General features: G+C 35.7%; 1 protein-coding gene across 2 annotated transcripts in view; it reads left to right on the forward strand.

Moving 5' to 3' along the window:
- Positions 1 to 7248: 7248 nt before the first annotated feature.
- LOC144974951 (cortactin-binding protein 2-like) overlaps positions 7249 to 18946 on the forward strand; it is a 66190-nt gene continuing 54492 nt past the window's right edge. For both annotated transcript variants that reach the window (XM_078918491.1, XM_078918492.1), the window contains exons 1-4: positions 7249 to 7371; positions 9302 to 9508; positions 9829 to 9930; positions 15976 to 16215. In XM_078918491.1, coding sequence (XP_078774617.1) covers positions 9413 to 9508; positions 9829 to 9930; positions 15976 to 16215 — 438 coding nt within the window. In that variant the 5' untranslated portion in view covers positions 7249 to 7371; positions 9302 to 9412. The remainder of the gene's footprint in view (positions 7372 to 9301; positions 9509 to 9828; positions 9931 to 15975; positions 16216 to 18946) is intronic.

Consider the following 18946-nt stretch of genomic DNA (forward strand, 5'->3'; position numbering starts at 1 on the left):
AAGACCCTTTGATTTCTTTGTCTAATTCGTTCCATACTTTTGGAGTCCCGACAAAGAAAGATTTTCAGCTAACTATAGTTTATATATGGGAATATTAATCAGTCGTTTATATTGGAATCGGAGTTGTCTAGCAGGTGTATTAGTTCAAAGCGCATTTCCAAGGATTTACCATGCTCAATGAACTTCACAATATTTTATTTAATTTATTCCTCCGGCACGCCATATCGACCATACATCCATTTCGTACAGTAGGTACCGATCGCTGTTTGGAGTCTTTTTGTATTAAAGCTCTTTACAATACCCGTCATTGCTTATAAGATAAGAATACATTCACACCTGAGTCAAGTGCCTGACACACGGACTTAACGTCTGGATCACAATTTTCAACAATCACTGTCACTCATCCGGCCATTGACAAGGCTTGATTTTGTGACAAGAGACACCGTACCACTGAGCGACCGAACAAATAATCACCATCTGCGCCATCGTCATCATCATCATCATCATCATCATCATTATCATCATCCTCATCACAGCCGTAACAGCCAGCAAAACCACAATCATCATCTTCGGGTCCGGTCTATCCGTGTGGGGGGGGGTGGGGGTGGAACCTGCTAAAGTATTTCATTTTTTAAACAGAAACACGATAATCATCATCATCATCATCATCATCGTCATCCATTGTCGTCGGCATCGTTATCATCGTGTCTGGGCAATCCGTGTGTGTCTGGGTGTGGAACCTGCTAAATATTATTATTATCTACCTACCTAATATAAACACACCATTCTTGTTCATTTATTTTTCAAATAATGAAATGAAAGGCACGACCTTTCCCGCACACACAAGAGGCGATGACGACCAGTGACAAATTATGGGAGGTGGGGGCGGCCGACAACTTTTGGCGCGACATAAATATGAAATGTTAAGGTGACAGCGGGATGATGGTGGTGGGAGGGGGGGGGGGGGGGTCTCAACCCTTCACCATCAACAACTGTTTGATGGCGTGTGTGTGTGTGTGTGTGTGTGTGTGTGTGTGTGTGTATGTGTGTGTGATGCGACGAACGATCATAATCAAGGCTGCCAGACAGCCAGATTTCTTCTTGCCCAAGTAGTCAAATAGACCCCAAATAGCCCAACACCACAAGCATTCTGACTCCCTTGAAAAACTCATTTGTTTTGATTAACAAAACAATCGACTACAGTTGGATAAACTTATCTTTTCATTTTTTTTAAATAAAAGATTTTTTTTTTAAAATGAATAATAATAGAAAAGCGTTTCTTAGTAACCAATTTTGAACTTGGCCATCTGGCAGCCCCCATCATAACCAGCTGCAGTCAAGCCAGCCACAGACATAAGAGAGGGAGGGGTATGTGAAGTTTCCTGTTGCAAACGAGTTGCTCGTGTTTTTTTTTTTCAAACGAATCACTGCTCGATGACGTCACTGACTCGAAACCCGCCCGAAACCGACTCGATTTTAGAGGACTCGATCGAAAACCCGCTCGATTTGATCGTTTCAAACTCGACCCAGCACTAATTTGAAGCCGCCGCCCATTGCCCATGGAAATCGGAAAGACGAGAGCGTGGACTCCCACAGTAAAGAGTTCCGTAAAAGTGGACCATAGCTGTGTCATCTATGCATGGGACCGGACACGGCCGCGATGAAGAGGTTAGAAAGCAGCGGGCGTGCCTAGTGATTACCTGCGCGTGCAGTAGCGCGTGATAAGAATTTAAGTAATTATGTCCGTCATTGGCTTTATTTATGAGTTACAGTGTAATTGCAAGAGCAGAAGGATTCGCTATATAGAACTCAATGTGGAATATTTACAATTTATAAATTAATATTACTATAAACCTTCATTTATAAGCGTCCGTTTGGACTTACTGAAAACTTTGCACTTTCACACATTACCCAATTCGAATGCTTTTTCTTCTGGATTTTCAGAATTTTAATCAACCAAATTCGACTCAGCTGTCAATGTGTACTTAGCAAAACGTAGAGACGAATATTGTAAGAGTGCTACATGATGTATTACAAAAAGGCGTTGGACGGGAAATATGTACTATCTATACGTCTATCAGCATATCTGTCTATCAATTCATACATTTATCCAACCTCTATGTATCCATCCATCATCCATCTATCTATCTCTCTATCTATTTATCTATTTATATATCTATCCATCTATAAAAAGTTATATCTATCTATAAACAAATCTATCTATATATCTATCCATCATCTATCTATCTATCTATCTATCTATCTATCTATCTATCTATCTATCTATCTATCTATCTATCTATCTATCTATCTATCTATCTATCTATCTATCTATCTATCTATCTATCTATCTATCTATCTATCTATCTATCTATCTATCTATCTATCTATCTATCTATCTATCTATCTATCTATCTATCTATCTATCTATCTATCTATCTATCTATCTACCTATCTATCTATCTATCTATCTATCTATCTATCTATCTATCTATCTATCTATCTATCTATCTATCTATCTATCTATCTATCTATCTATCTATCGAGTTTTAGTATTGTTTGCCCAAGTGAGGTTCTATTTGGCCACCTTTGACATCGACCACTGGCTTCGAGCACGGCTGTGCCTCGAGGACTTAGGCCCCCCCCCCCCCCCACCCCCGCCCCGGACAATCTTGACTTTGTCTTCTTCCAACATTATTATTATTATTATTATTATTATTATTATTATTATTATTATTATTATTATTATTATTATTATTATTATTATTATTATTATTATTATTATTATTATTATTGTTGTTGTTGTTGTTGTTGTTGTTATTATTATTATTATTATTATTATTATTATTATTATTATTATTATTATTATTATTATTGTTTGTTATTATTATTATTATTATTATTATTATTATTATTATTATTATTATTATTATTATTATTATTATTATTATTATTATTATTATTGTTACCATGCACTTTTCACTACGTTTTGTCTTGCCTTTTGAAATAAGATCGTTTCATGAATATTGGAATGAAATCAAACTACACACAACCTATTTGTTTAATATTTCCCTCATTGTTGTTTTCATTTTATGTCACTTGTTGCACCTTTGTATTCCGTTCTAGAATTCATGACATACCACTTGAAATTTTATTCCAGAACTATAACAGCAATGTCTTCTAACACTAATAGAGGATAATTAATTCCAGTAGGTATTGCTGTGAGATTTTTTCCTGGTCCTGGAGTTCTGTGGGTGGAATTCCCCTTAGGGTAGATGAAAATTGGTCGTCTTTTGCTGGTTGTTGATTGGCTTTTTACCTTGCTGTCTTCCCCATCGCACTTTTATCATTTATTCTTTCCATGATCTTGTTCTGGAATATGATTGAAACCATTTGGCTCCCTCTGCCTGGAATCATATAGTGGGAGGGAGATAGTTAAAACTCGACTTGTCTATGAGAAGTGATACTTTCACTTCTTTTTTTTTTTTGTTGTAAATCATCTCCCTGACTCCGAAAGTTTTAACAAATGAGTATGAATACCCATCTACAGTGGACTCCGGATAAGACGATGCCCAGGGGAACCGAGAAAAAAATCGACTTATCAGAAAATCAACTTAACCGGAGTGTAACCAAATGAGCAAAAACTCATTTGAACAAAGCAAACCAATCTAGAATAAGTATGTCCCTTCATATCGCGCGGTCTCTGTAGTGGTCATGAGAGGCTCCTACCCCCAATAGTCCCGTAGAGGAATCAGAATACATAAAAATCGGAATTTGAGATTTAAAAAGCGGAATCAACTTACTGTTATTGACTATGACATACTTTGAACAGAAAATGTAATAGACAATCCAAAAGTACTCAAATGATTAAAAATAAAAAATGTGTAAAAATGTACAGATTGTGTAAAGACTAAGAATGGGGTCAAATAATAATAGAGAACACACAGGTCCTGGCCGTCTGAGAGCAAAGCATTGAATGGATGGATTTAACCTTGTCAGGACCCCCCCCCCCCCCCACACAACACACCTAATCAAGCAAACGCGCGTGCCGGTACACACACACACACACACACACACACACACACACACAACACACACAACACAGGACACAGGGCTAAAATTAAATAGGGAAAGAAGCTGACCGTACTCAAATAATATTATTCCCGATTGAAGCCAACATATAATATTACCAAGGTCATTGACCTCACGAATTGGAGTCACAATAATAATAATAATACTTCGGTCAACCCCCCTCCCAAACATATAATATTATCCGACATCAGCAGCACACACTTTGAAGAGACTAATCAGACATACAAAATGTGTGTTGATTGACCATAGGAGATGACGAAATAAGCCAGAGCTAATTTTTTTTTTCGCTAGAGATTTAAAAAAAAAATTTTCCTCGATGAGAATGTGGAATGTATACCAATTAAGTGAAATTATTCCGCGAAAAGCGGAAGGGTAGGAGCCTCTAGGTCAAGGTCATGCTTCTTGTAAATCGTTGAGACAGAAATAGCTGGTATGCCAATTTCCTATGCGATGATTTTCTGTCGCATACCAAACTTTCCAAATGCATCGAATCTTCCTTTTCCGCGATAGGTTTGCCATTGTAGTTGTAGACTTGACTTGAATTCCTCTTGATAAAATTGATACTAATTAAGAGGGCCATTACATAGGATGGCCTGGGATTAGAACCAAAAAAATATTGAACTTGAAGTTGCGACAATGTAAAATTTGAGATGGAGAAATTAAAGTTATTCCATACTGCTCATGTACATTGAACACGGACGTCAGGCAAAGCACCTACATCACATCGATGTGCGCCAATCGTTCGCGGATATTCTTAACCACTTAAAATTCTTACTGGTAGCTTTTTTAACCAAATGAAATACTTGTTTATTTGTGATTTTATTGTAGTCGTAAGTGATAAGAACATCGACTTAAGAAACATCGACTTATGTGGAGTTTATTTTATTTTTTTTACTAATGTTATATAGGAAGAAGGGGGAGGGACCAAGAAAAAAAATCGACTTGGGTAAAAATCGACTTAGGCAACGTCGACGTATCCAGAGTGCACTGTAGTACTTATCTCCCTTTAGGCGAGAAATCCCGTCTCAATTTACTTGTGATTGTGAGTGTGATACTTGGTGATCCTACATTGGCTAGACTGCTGTTGGGGCATATTTAGACTTTATTTTTAGGCGCTTGTGACCCAAGATTGCAGTCATATTTAGAATCATCCTTTCTGTTTTTTGTAACTTTTTTCTTTCGTTAAAACGACAGCAACTCGTCATAAGCACATCCCCTCTTGGTGGACTCTTCATGGGCCAACATCCTGACTAAACTAACTCTTTATCCCATTATACTATACCATTTGGAATCCCACGCCATCATGTTCTTCAATGGGACCATTTGGTTTAGCCTGGGCCCGGGAGCTTGAATGAAACTGCATTTATTGTTCTCTACATATGTTAGGTTTGCATTTGCAACCATTTCAGTCAATTTAAGTCAAATTGTTTCAGATTTTGCTTTCAACGTAGGCCTTATAAATTGCGAACTTGTCCCATGGGGATAATTGATCCCCCCCCCCTCCCCGCCAACAAGGACATGGTGATCACGTTGTTTCTCTCATCCCATCCCCCTATACGTTTTTCAATTTGATCTAGTTTCGGAATAAGATTACTTGATTTTTTTTCCTGGCCGTGGTCGGAGACCTTGGCTGAGAGGGAAACAGTCAACTGTAGTTAGTTTTTGATCATATTTTTTTCCTTGTAGGTCACCTCTTTGTTATGCAGTGTTGTATTTTTGGGGGTTATATAATGACTTGTAATCATTTGAGTCTATCTGTTTTAGTTGTATCCTGTGCTTGAGTCTCTATGAGACTTTTAAGTGATCTCAAACTAAGTACGCAGATGGTCTGCTATTGGAATCAACATCTGTTCGCTTTATTTAACCATTTCCCTTTGCCTTATTTTTTCTCTAGTGTGCAAATATAATTTGTTAAACTATATATTTTTTTTACTGGTATCCCATTTTCTATCTTTCTACAAGTCCTAACATGACCTCATTGTTTTATAAGCGCCATCAAACCTTTAAAAAAAGTAAAGTCCTAAAAAGAACGTAGATCCCATCATATTTTTTTTTTCGCGGCTAACGCCGATATTGCTCTTCTCTCTTTATCTCTAATCTCCCTCCCTCCCCCTCTCTCTCTCTCTCTCTCTCTCTCTCTCTCTCTCTCTCTCTCTCCCTATTTCTCTATCTCTCTCCCTCTCTCTCTCTCTCTCTCTCTCTCTCTCTCTCTCTGACGCTCCCCATATTCAAGACCCTATAACTATAAAGTTGTTCTCTTTGTTTGTTTGTTTGTCTTTTCGTTCGTTTTTGTTTCGTTTTTCTCCATACTCATATTGTTACGTACAAGGAATTCACAAGGCAATAAATTTTGACTCACTAGCTTACTTAGTGGATTAATTTCAGTAACTATCATAACGAAGTACTAAACTAATTAACTGTGCAATTAATTAATATTTTTTAAAGTAAAGAAGATTTCTCATCTTTAAATTATGTTGGATTGAATTTGAACAATTTCACCAAGTACAAGTTGTCATTGTCCCAACAAACTTCGCCTGAACCTGGCATTATAAGAGAAACACAATAGTCCGCTTAAAATTCATGTCTATTTACCCTAATTACAGGTGAACGAATCAAACTACAGTTTTTTTTCCCCCAGGAAAGCGTCTCTCATATCCAAAGTCTGCACTATGTCCTAAATTAAAATGATAAACTTCTCGAGTCTGACGTCACCAGGAATGGTGTCAACGTGTTGAAGTTGAAAATTTAGAAATTTCACCAAGGGAGAACAAAAAAAGAAAAACAGAAATAAAAATATGCCAAGAAATGAGCTCGAACTCCTAACTCGCCACACCCCGGTTACAGTTACGATGTGTTAAAACAGCCGACCACCTCGCCTTCTCTCGCTTGGTAAAACAGTTTAGCCCTTTTCATATAATCTTTTCCGATGTAGGGAAAACACAGCTGTGTATTCAGTACACTGATATACGGAATACACAGTACCTTTTTAAGATTTCGTGTTGAATTTCCAAATTTATTTACGTATTATTTCATTTATATTGTCAAACTCAGAAATTTACCATCAACAGATGCATTCATCTTTCACATTTGATACATTATTTGAGGCATTGTTTCTTGAGTCATTTTTCATTATTTCGAAAATAAAAACACAGCTTCGCATCACATGATGCCTTCAAGTAAAATGGATGGTCTGCTGTAAATTTTTCTTGCCTTGTTCCTGGTGCAATGAACTTGATATTTTCTCATACATTTGAGGACTCTGACTTTGCCATGACTGTGGTAATTTATTTAATTTCGGATACACATTCAACCTGTCAAAAGCACGTTGCAGTTAGTTAAAGCTTATATTTCGTGCGGTTACAACTGTCGCTCTTATTTTTATTTTTGTTGGATTGTTTTCTTTTTCTTTTAATTTTTTTTTACGAGGCGCCTAGCCTCCATGTAAACTCCATTTACCATTTCAATTTGACTAAAGTTGCCAAAATTCGCAAAGATTACCGTCGATAGATTTAAATCACACAATGTTTAATTACTAGACTAGACTCTTATGAGTCGACGCCTTCTACTTCTAAACTTAAACTAAAATATTAAAGTAAAAGTAAAGGCTAAAGTTAAAGGCCACTTCGGACTTGTTTGAGCCGGAGTCTGAGCATGGTTAAAATTAAAAGACAACAAAGTGCTTATTCGGAGTAGTAGTAAGTAGTACTCTGTATAGAGATTTCACGGCATTATCACTATTCGCGTTTCCCCCCTCCCAAACCCCCAAAATTATTTGGGTCCCGGAGTTTGCTGTAGTACCAAGCACTCTCCCGTCTCTGAAAATTAGTCTTTGTCCCCTCACTGAAAACAACACTGTATTTTCTGTTCAAAATGGCATGTGAGGTCTTTGAAGTTGAATGAGAGTCGAGAGTGTGTTAATTTGAGAAGGAAAAAAAAAGGAGGGATGATTGAAACATTTTGTGTAACTGAGAATTTAGATTTTGAACGTTTCAAATTTTCCTTCAACTTCAAGTCTGAAACTTGACCAGATCATGTTTGGTTTTGTTTTTGTTACCCCAATCCAATCCATGAAAATTTCCAGTCCCCACCTCTCCGACTTGATCATTCGTTCACATCATGAAATCTGTCAGATTACTTTAATGAGAATCGTTCCGTCCCCGTTTATTGTATTAGTTAATTATTTACAGTTTCAGTTTGTTAAACATATTTTATAAAGTTCCAGGAATCTCTCTCTCTCTCTCTCTCTCTCTCTCTCTCTCTCTCTCTCTCTCCCTCTCTCCCTCTCTCACACGCACACACACACACTCGCCGTTGCTCATGGTTCATATCTCAGTGCTCCTGCAAATATTAGAAGTTACCATCAATAAGCTACCTCTACTACTACAGCCACCACCACATCATCATTACTACTACTACCACAGCAACCTCCACATCGTCATCAAAACTATAGTACTTCTGCAAATAGAGGAAATCATTATTCGCAGTACTGCTGCAAATAGAGGTGGCCTAAAGACAAATGTTTTTGAATAAACCTATCTCTATTTCAAAAACTAGCATCTTTCAACTTTCTAAGAAACATTTTGATTTTTCAGAACTTTAGTTCGTTAAAAAATACTGGCCTTATCTGACTCTGACCTGTTGAGTTGACCCAATACGAAATTTTGTTGTTCAAAGGAAGTCCTGACTATTAGCATTCCCAGACATCTGGTATTGTTTTTATGCTGTCACGCGACTGTTTTGTGAAATTTGTCGTCTGCTACACTACTAACAATTAGACCTGTCAACAGAAGATATTTACGTTGGAACAGGAAAAAATGTGATATTTCTTGTACATTTTTAGAGATGACTGGTTCCATGGTCCATAGCAGACAAGTTAATTGAATAAAAGTAAAAGAGCCTTTTATCCCCATCCCCCTCCTCCTCCTCCACCACCAAATATATATTCCTTTGTCCAAAATCACCAAACGAACGAGTGACCCACATATGAATTATTATTATTTTGTCTCAAAAACCAACTTTTACGTCATATAAAACAAAACCTAGTTCTGCAATAGTAATATACCATTTTCTTCACCATGAGTGTTTAAAAAGTGGTAGCTCAGGATAATGATCCATATAACATGGAATGCACTTTTATGATTTATTATATTTTCAATAACTTACAATAACAAATTGATTTTTTTTGTTTTGCATGTTGTTTTCATTGCAGATGACATTTTTATTGAAAGGATTTAGGAGATGATGGTAAAATACCCTGTCTACACATAATAGACATGCACTGTCTATATTTCTTGATTTGTGAAGGGTAAACACTTTAACAATGGCGTCAGGTTCAAGAAATTACAATAAGCTGAGTGCAGTTCATGGATTTGATTCTCCTCATGGTGCTGATAAAATGCAGTCCAGTACATTAAAGGTAGGGCTCTTTTTCAAAATAAATCATTCTCCACATTCCAGCTTTTAAAAGTTGAACAAGACTACCACCATTGGCTTTGAGTATGTCAACTCAACTTAGTTCATAGCATCTGCTCTTTTAGTTTTTAGGGATCTAGGTGGTTCCTGTGCCTCACAGAAATGTTTCATTCATAAAAATAAAAAATACTAAAAAGTATTATTTTCCAAAAATAAAGTCTGGTTGGTGTTTTAAAAAATCTCCACTATGATGATAAATTTAAAATTAAAATGATTGTGAGCAATTTTTATTGACATTTATTTTCCCAACAATTTCTTTTACAGAGACAGCCTAGTCCTGAATGGAGCAAAACCGATCTTTTGCGATTACTGAGTCATTTTGAAGGTGAACTTCAAGCACGGGATATTAGTATTGCAACGTTGAAGGTTTGTTCCAAACTCAATATAATCTTTATTACAAAGGAGTTCTGAGGCTAACCCCCCCCCCCCCCATCTATTACTGAATTGAACTATTTGCTCCTTGATTTATTATCTTTCATATTAATATTGTCTAATTTCTAATATCCACTGTTTTCCTTACTTTTTTCATTTTTAAATTTTTAAAAAGAAAAGAAATGAAATTAGAATATACTGCAGTGATGCCAAAACTCTGGTTTCACCGGGGAAAAAAATCTGGTCAGGACCAAAACATTCTGGGTTACGGGTAACTTCTGTCAAATTCCGGTGAGGTCATATGCTCCACAGTTTCTCTCAAAAAGCCAATGTCAAATACCATCCAAATTTTATTGTCAAATTTTTAGTTTGGCATCTCTTTATGCTGTCATTGCCATGTTCATGGATCCCACAAATAAAGACACTTTTACATCATTTTCTTTGTTTTGTAGAAATAGTGAAGTTTAATAAACTTATAACCAAAAGGTAAACTCCCAGTATCAAAGACCAAGTAAAGGAGCAATTTGTTTTTTTTTGTATTAAGTAACAATGTATGGACCCATGACGTAACTATAGTACTCTAGTTGGCCATGTATGGACCTAATGCATTCTCACATGTTCCTTAAAATTTATGTCATCCTAACTTGTTCATCAAATTTTATGGGGACTTACTGATCAAGACTAAACTAAGAAAAGACCTGATTATCATTGACTAGAAATTAATAATAATAATAATAATAATAATAATAATAGTAATAATAATAATAGATCTTTATTGTCCATAAATATGGCAATTTGTCATTTAGTTACACTTGTTATAACGTTATATGATAACTACAACATTGAACAGATATTTCACTCCTACTTATTCTCTCTCTCTCTCTCTCTCTCTCTCTCTCTCTCTCTCTCTCTCTCTCTCTCTCTCTCTCTCTCTCTCTCTCTCTCTCTCTCTCTCTTTCATGCGTGCGATATACACAACATAAACATATTCATTTCATTTTCAATTCGTTACATTTGTGGCAATTCGACACCAAATATTATCATCATTATCAATTGGTCCATTAATCTAACATTAAATAAATTAATCAGTCAATCAGTCAACGAATCAATCCTTGATTTTGCTGTACCATATGAAATATTAAACATTTTTATTGCTGATGGAACAAACCTTGATTTATACTTGTTAGTTCTACATTTAATTTGACAAAACCTTCTCCCAGATGGTAAAAGACTAAATTCATCTGGGTGGGGATCCTGACCTCCCATAGTGGGCAGGGAGGTACATGCTGTGTCTTCTATTCCCCATACCCGTTTTCCAATTGTTTCCTGTCATTATCTTGGAATGAGATTACATAGTTTTGTCCTGATCCTTGCCGGAGTTCCTTGGCTGGGAGGGAAACAGTCGAATGTATAGTTATAGTTTTGGGAGATGATATTTTTTTCCTTGTAAATCATCTCTCTGTTATGCATTGTATTATGTTTAATTTACATATTATATTATATAATTGGTAAACATTTGAGTGTATTCCTTTTAGTTGGGACCTGTGCTTGTGTTTGGATGAGACTTTTAGGTGATCTCAAACTAAGTACTTTGGCGGTGTGCTCTTGGAATCTACATCTGTTGCCTATTTGAACCAATTCCCCTTTGTCTTACCTTTTCTTTTATGCTTTAATTGTAGTTCTAGAACTTTTTACTATCCCATTTTCTTCCTTTTTACTGGCGTTGATATGACCTTAATGTGTTGCAAGCGACGTAAAACCCTTAAAAACAAAAACAAACAAACTAAATTCATGGTATAAAATATGTTTTTTATTGTTGGTAATTGAGAATGCTTTCCTTTCTATTGCTTTTCCATGAATTCTTTCTTCTCCATCAAGAGGATGATTTATTATTTTTGATGCCTCTTTGATAGATTTTGAAATTTTTGATTTTTTAAAAAGTCGGCATCCGCCAAACATATGGTGCAGCCAAACGCAATTAGAATTTTAATCAATGAGTCATAGTTTTCTTCCCTATTTGAAATGTTCTCAATTTCCTTAGGATGTATAATCTTTTGGCAACTTTCTTAGATATTATATTAATATGTTGAGAGAAATTGAGGGAACTATCAACGGTTATTCCTAAATATTTAAAATATTCAACTATCTCAACATCATCTTTACTGATCGTCACACACTTTAAGTCGTTTTTATTTTTTACACCAAACACCTGTTCTTTTGCTTTTTTTTCAACATTTAATTCAAGCTGATTTTGTTCACACCAATCGGTGAATATATTAATTTGTTTGAAATAATTCTTTTCGGTAACTTTATCTTTTAATAATTAATTTTAATACAGTAGAATTACTTTAAACCGAAATTTTGGGGACCTTCTAAACCATTTCTGTTTAAAGACATTTTGGTTTAAAGCAAGTTCCCGTTTTGCAATGTTTTTCAAGGGTAGTAAGGAATTTGTTCATTTAATCGTATCATGGGTTTCCCGTTAAATGGAGTTGTTGAATAAATGCTGTCTTCGTAACCATTAATTATTTTTTTTTTTTTTTTTTGTGTGTGTGTTTTAAAAATATTTTTGGGGGTTTTCGTTTTCAATTCAAAATTGTTGAAAGAGTTGAGTTCGGGGTGTCGTGTATTTTACATATCTCCGTCTTGATCAACTTTTTTTTTTCATAGACTTCACATAGTATTTTGATTTTAAACTCAAACGTGTAAGCACAGTGCTTTCTTTTAGACATCTTTTAGTAAAATGCAAAGCTTAAATAAGATCGAAAGTTCTTGTGCGATAATTGATAATGAATGATGTGCAGCTACTCAGAGGTGAAGTGAAATGGAAATGAAAAGGCGTGTCAATGCTAAGCTGTCTACTACACATCTCTCTTTTGTTGAAAAGCCATTAGGTTCAAAGGCCTAATTACATAGAACCCCCCCCCCCCCCTCACACACCCATTTAAACAAAGTGGAAATGAAATGGCATGTCAATGGTAAGTTGTCTACCACCCCCCCCCCTCCTTATCGTCGTGTTGAAAATCCAGTCAGTTCCAAAGCATCAACACACGAGCGAGAACATCTCGCTTGCGTGATTCTACACCCCAACTCCCCCTCTTTCCTCATTTTTTGCCTGCCAGTCAACCGCTGTCTTCCTTTGTCTGTGCGATTGTGGTGTGAATGCCCTGGGTGTTGGCCAAGCCCAAGTGCAGTGATTGAAGTGTTTGCCTCCCCCCCCCCCCCCCACCCCACCATCACCCTCATCTTATACTTACGCTCTGTTTAATATCGCCGGGCATTATTACGTGTGGCCACCTTCCCGAATTTTTGAAGACAAATAGAGAGAGAAAAAGGGAAGGTGCTCTCAGGTTGTTTCGGTTTAAAGAAAGTCCTGCTTAGAAGTATTTTGGTTCATCGTAAGAATTAATACAAAGATAATGAAGAAACTCGTACAATTTATTAAATTCTTTGCGGTTTAAGGTATTTTTCGGTTTAGCTTCTTTCGGTTTAAAGTAATTTTACTGTAATTGTAAATATTCCTGGTCATTTGTTTTTAAAAATTAATTTTTCTGTTTTAGACAGATTTTTTTTTTCAATTTTGAAATAATGCCAGATTCTAATAAGATCAAGGGAGCCCTAATAGTTCTGTTGGTAGAGCACTCACTTCACATGCAAAGGGACTGTTGGGATTTTTTCTGACCCCATTGTCCACCCAGCAGGGGAGTCTTTCCACAAGTTCCCAGTAGTGAAGGGAAACAACCTAACTGATAAAAGAGAGCTTATTTTAATGGGGTGAATGAAAAAGTTGGGGCTTGGTTTTTGCGGGAGAAGCAAAAGAAGTTGAAAGAAAGAAGGAAAAAGTAATGATAATGTCCTAGTTGCTTTCTTATCCATCTCCATCCCCACCTTCCTTCCCTCCAAGTCTTCCGTCCTACCCGGTTGACACGTCAACCTGAAAGCAAATTATTAGTTTATAAATGTTAATACTTAATTAGTTGTATATCGTTTTATATACACATGACATGATTTTTGTCATATAAGATCACTATAGAAAGTGAATTCGATGTTGAAATGGGCATGAGTCGTATATATGATCCCTGTTTCAGCAACCATTTTTTAAAGACTTTGAATATTAAAATAATTAATCATGGTATGCCTGTTATATTGATACAAAGCACACTTGATGCTTGTAATATTTGTTATATCATAGAAATACTAACCTTTGTAAAAAAAAATAATTTAATTGCAATCGAATAAAAAATTTTTTATTTACCTCACTTATACTTATTGATTATTCATTCCCCTTACAGATTATAAAAAAAAAAAAGATAAATATCTCCAGAAATCCTAAATTTATGATTACTCCAAGGACTATTTTATTTGAATCCTAATTTTTATATTATTATGCAATTTGTATCGAATACGATCATTTACAATGTTTTCCATTTGATCATAGGACCTTCTATCTATATCATTCTACTTGAGATTCAACACTACTTAGTTATCGTTTCCATCTTGTTTGTTATATTATGTACATAATATTTACTTTCATGATGTCAGAGCCATCAACTTCAAGAATGACTGAAGGTTGCAGTACAGGAAAAAGACCTAAGCGAGATGTCAATTTTAAAAATTAAAACAAAAGATATAGTAAACTTAGTAAAAGTCCCACAGAAAAAAGAAAATGAAATATTTCAAACTGCCAAAATATATCAAATATAATTGTTTCAGCAATGTTATATTACAAAAGCTTCATGTGGTATTGGTATCCTTTTACTCTGCATACTATCCTCATTGAAAAAATAAATTTAAGTACAGAAAATAAGAAAGAAAGCAAGAGGATGTGTTACAAATGCTAAACAGATATAGTCCTTCAGAGCCATTAGACTTGTGGAGCTGGAGTTAAGTTGATTTCTATAGCGCAAAACGGACAATAATAATTGCTTGCTCTCCTCAAGATAGGATGCTAGTCTACCACTGATTATTTTCCACCAGATATAACACACCCAGCCTCCCAATCACTGCTGGGTGGACAGGGAGTCAGAAATTTTTTTTGACTTCACCCGGAATAGACCCTTTGTGCTGCTATGTGGTCTAGTGGTATGACAATCGCTTTCGAGGACGTTGACAGCATTGTTCTGTTCGAAAAAATGTAATATCGCCTAACAGGCGTCATGCCTCCTCCTACATGTTAAGTGTTGCTGTTGGCCTAGGACCCTCTGTAAAATGCTTTGAGGCTTTTAATTGATATTGCGCAATATAAACACTCTCATTTAATTTTTTTTTTTGAAGTGACTTCTCTACCAAAAAAGTTAAGATGGTTACCATAACCTGAAAAATGAGCTTGGATGTAATTGACAACTAGGCATAAAGCATTAAAGGGTCTTATTGTTCAACAACAAGTGAGGTAAAATGTAATACAAACCAGACTTTTTTAATGTTCCTTCTTCAAACATTGATAGTCACCTTGTTTTTTCCAAATAAATTCCAATTAAAGAACAGTTCACCTATTGGTATTGTTAAAGAACAGTGTTGAGACCTTTAAAAATGCTCTACAGACTATCATTACAAGAAAAGCACCATATCCAGATTTTATATTGTTTAAAAAAACAAAAAAACAACAAATCTTTTTCATTCTGCTTATCGTGATTCTATGTGAACTTCGAATAAGATATGTGTGTGACTGTTGTAGTGATTTTGTAGTCTAATTAAAAAAAAACTATTGTAAAACACCTCTGAGCACTATTGGTGGATACTAGAGCTATATCAAATAATAATATTAATAATAATAATAATAATGATAATATAATAATAATAATAATAATCATAATAATAATCATAATCATAATAATAAAAATAAAATGTACATAACAGTTAACAGTTTTGCCAAACCATTCAGTTAATAGCTATATAAAGTTAGAGGGGGAGAGTGGTGATCCTTTGCTTGAAAGAAGATCAATCTAATATAGATCACCTTGGAGTTATCACATTTTTTCCCCCCCTAAAAAGTTATGTTAGTCCGCTTATGAATTTCTATTTTATTTTTTCATTCCACAGGCGGAAAAAGCCAAACAGTTACTTTATCAAGCCAAATATGGTCGTTTTGGTTTAGGAGATCCATTTGTAGCCCTGCAGAGAGATGCAGAAGGGAAAAATGACACTGGTTTTGATGAGTCTGCCATTAAAAGCATGTATGATAATCAACTGGCTCAGCTAGAAAACCTGATTGCAACACAACGAAAAGCTCAACTTAAGATGCGGGAGCAACTAGGGAATTCAGAAAAAAGATTTCACAAGGTTTGGTCTTTCAAACTCTTTTTTTTTTATAAGCAATTTGATAATTTAGATTATTGGAATGAAGAAACATTATGGTTGTCATAATGTACGTTTTCGCTGCTGATGAATACTTCCATCCCACTTATAATAACATGGTTGTAATGACATCTGCTCATAATGACGAGTCCTAATCACATTTTTAAATATATATATTTGTATTACTACTATTGAAATATCTATTACAGTGACATAAAATTTTACAAATTTTGCATGCAGTGACATAAAGACTTATGACAGATTTGAAAATGTTAACCAAAATGTAGGCATCCAATGAAAAAGTTGGCTTGCTGCTCAATGAAATCAACACTACTTCTTTGTGGTCGTTGTAGTAGCCTCTCAAATAGAGGATCCAGACTACAGTTCACCTTTATGAATTTCATGGCATCAGTTATGCCAAAACTCCGGTTTCACTGGAAAAAAATCCGATGTGGAGCAAAAAATCCTGGGTTACGGGCAACTAAGTCAAATTGTCAAATACCAGTGGTGTCATATTGCTCCAAGGATACCCTCCTCCCCCCTCCCCAGCACCTCTATAACCACATCATCATCACTGCCACTACTACAACCACCACCACCACATCATCATCACTTCCATTACTATTTCAACCACCACAACCACATTATTTTATCACTACCAATGCTGTAGCAACCACCACCACCACATCATCATCACTACAAACACTACTACTACACCAACCACCAAGACATCATCATCACTACGATTACTACTACAACCACTACCACCACATCATCACTCCCACTACAACATCCAACCGTTCCCCATCATCTCTACCACTAATACTACAACAACCACCACCGCATCATCATCACTACCATTACTATTTCAACCACCATTACCACATCATCATCACTACCACAACTAATACAACCACCACAACCACATCATTATCACTACCAATGCTATAACAACCACCACCACCACAAGATCATCACTACAAATAGGCAGTTTTGTGAAAATTTCAAATTATAAAGATCTTCTTTAAATTGGTATTAACAGAAGCAGCTTGCTGTGCTTATTCCAATGCCTTTTTTAAACTATTGAGATATCTCAATTGGTTCAAGAGTTATGAATTTTTAAATGAATATTTTTCGGGGTTTGAAACGGCCAATTTTACCATTGAAAAGTTGTGACGAGTTAATGACAACACAAGTAATAACAACTGCCTATGAAGATGTAACTTCGTCAAAAATGGATGGATTTTGATGAATTATAAATCAAAATATAGGTAGAATTCTATTCTTTCATTATAAACTGGATTTTGCTTTTATTGTCTTCTTTCTTTCTTTGGTGGTCATGAATAGGCATAACTTTTGAACTACTACTGAGTTCGTGAGAGTTTGGCCTTGAGACTCAGCAATAGCAGCAATCTTCTTCTTGACATCCTGTAAACATTTGAAAGTATTCATCTGAATCTAAACAAAGTAAAATGAAGCAAAATATGAAAAGGAATAATATTTTGGAGTGAAAAAGATATTATTGGATCAATTCCTTGTTGCCTAAGTATGAAAAGTGAAGGCTTGAAGGAAGTCAACACACTATAATTAAACAAACTGTCAATAAATCCGTTTTAATTATTTAAAAAAAAAAAAACATAAAATAAATTGGACTCTCAAAGAACTGTAAACAAACTGAACGTTAAAACGTTTTAAATGACTGACTGGAGGACCAAAAGTGGCTGTTGAAAGTTAAAATTTACCGAGAAAAGGACGGGCATCATACGACGTGAACCCCCCCCCCCCCCCCCTTTCCCCAATTAAAAAAAAAAAATTCAAAACAAATAAACCAAAGGTGGTGATGGGAGGGTGTGTGTGTGGGGGGGGGGGGGGGGGGGGGGGGGGAGGGGTCTTGGCTCAGCTCTTCACTTTTAGGACTCCAGTACAGATATTTATTCAATATTTACCATGGGGGCCACACAGACTAGTTTCGATCGTAAACAAAGATGGCGGAAGTTCGACTCCCATGGCAACCATTATTTTTTTTTCGTACTTTTACTTCAATAAACAAATTAGAATGAAAAGAAAAGCATAGAATGCTCTTACATGAAAAAAACATTATGAAAACAAAAAGTTAATATCAATAATAAGCCAATAAAGGAGGTAGAGCGTGGTGTTTATTTGGCAGCGACCGTGGGTTTAAAGGTCAGCTACAGTGTGACGTCACAGCCACTGAATGCTGGCTCAGTTGAGCGGTAAGTCTAAAATCGTGTTTTTTTTGCGGAGAGTTAAACAAGTCGTGCGCCAAGTTTGATTCTTACATATCTTGTGTCATTCAAATATATAATAGTTGATTTTTATGTATACGAAGTTTAAATACTGTCACCCAAAGGGTTTTTATGTTCTTAAGCTTTAAAAATTGCATTGATTTCAAAAGAAAATAACTCGAGTTATAGTGATCCGATCGACTCCAGAAAAAGACTGTTTCGTAGTTTAGCTTCTCCTCTTCAAAAAGATGGATCTGAAGTGGTAGTACAATCCGAAAAACGAAACAAAAATTGCGTTTGCTTCCGACCACTCCCGCAGGTCACTTCCACGGCCGGTCACAAAAACTCAATGGGTGGCTGATCGCTGATTCAGCCAGCGGCTCGCGCTCTCGCTAAACTGCCTACTACAAACACTACTACTACAACAACCACCACCACATCATCATCACTACCATTGCTACGACAACCAC

Source organism: Berghia stephanieae, chromosome 6 (genome assembly GCF_034508935.2).
Source record: "Berghia stephanieae isolate SIO BIC M18660-M18661 chromosome 6, UCSD_Bste_1.3, whole genome shotgun sequence".
NCBI classification, from domain to species: Eukaryota; Metazoa; Mollusca; class Gastropoda; order Nudibranchia; family Aeolidiidae; genus Berghia; species Berghia stephanieae.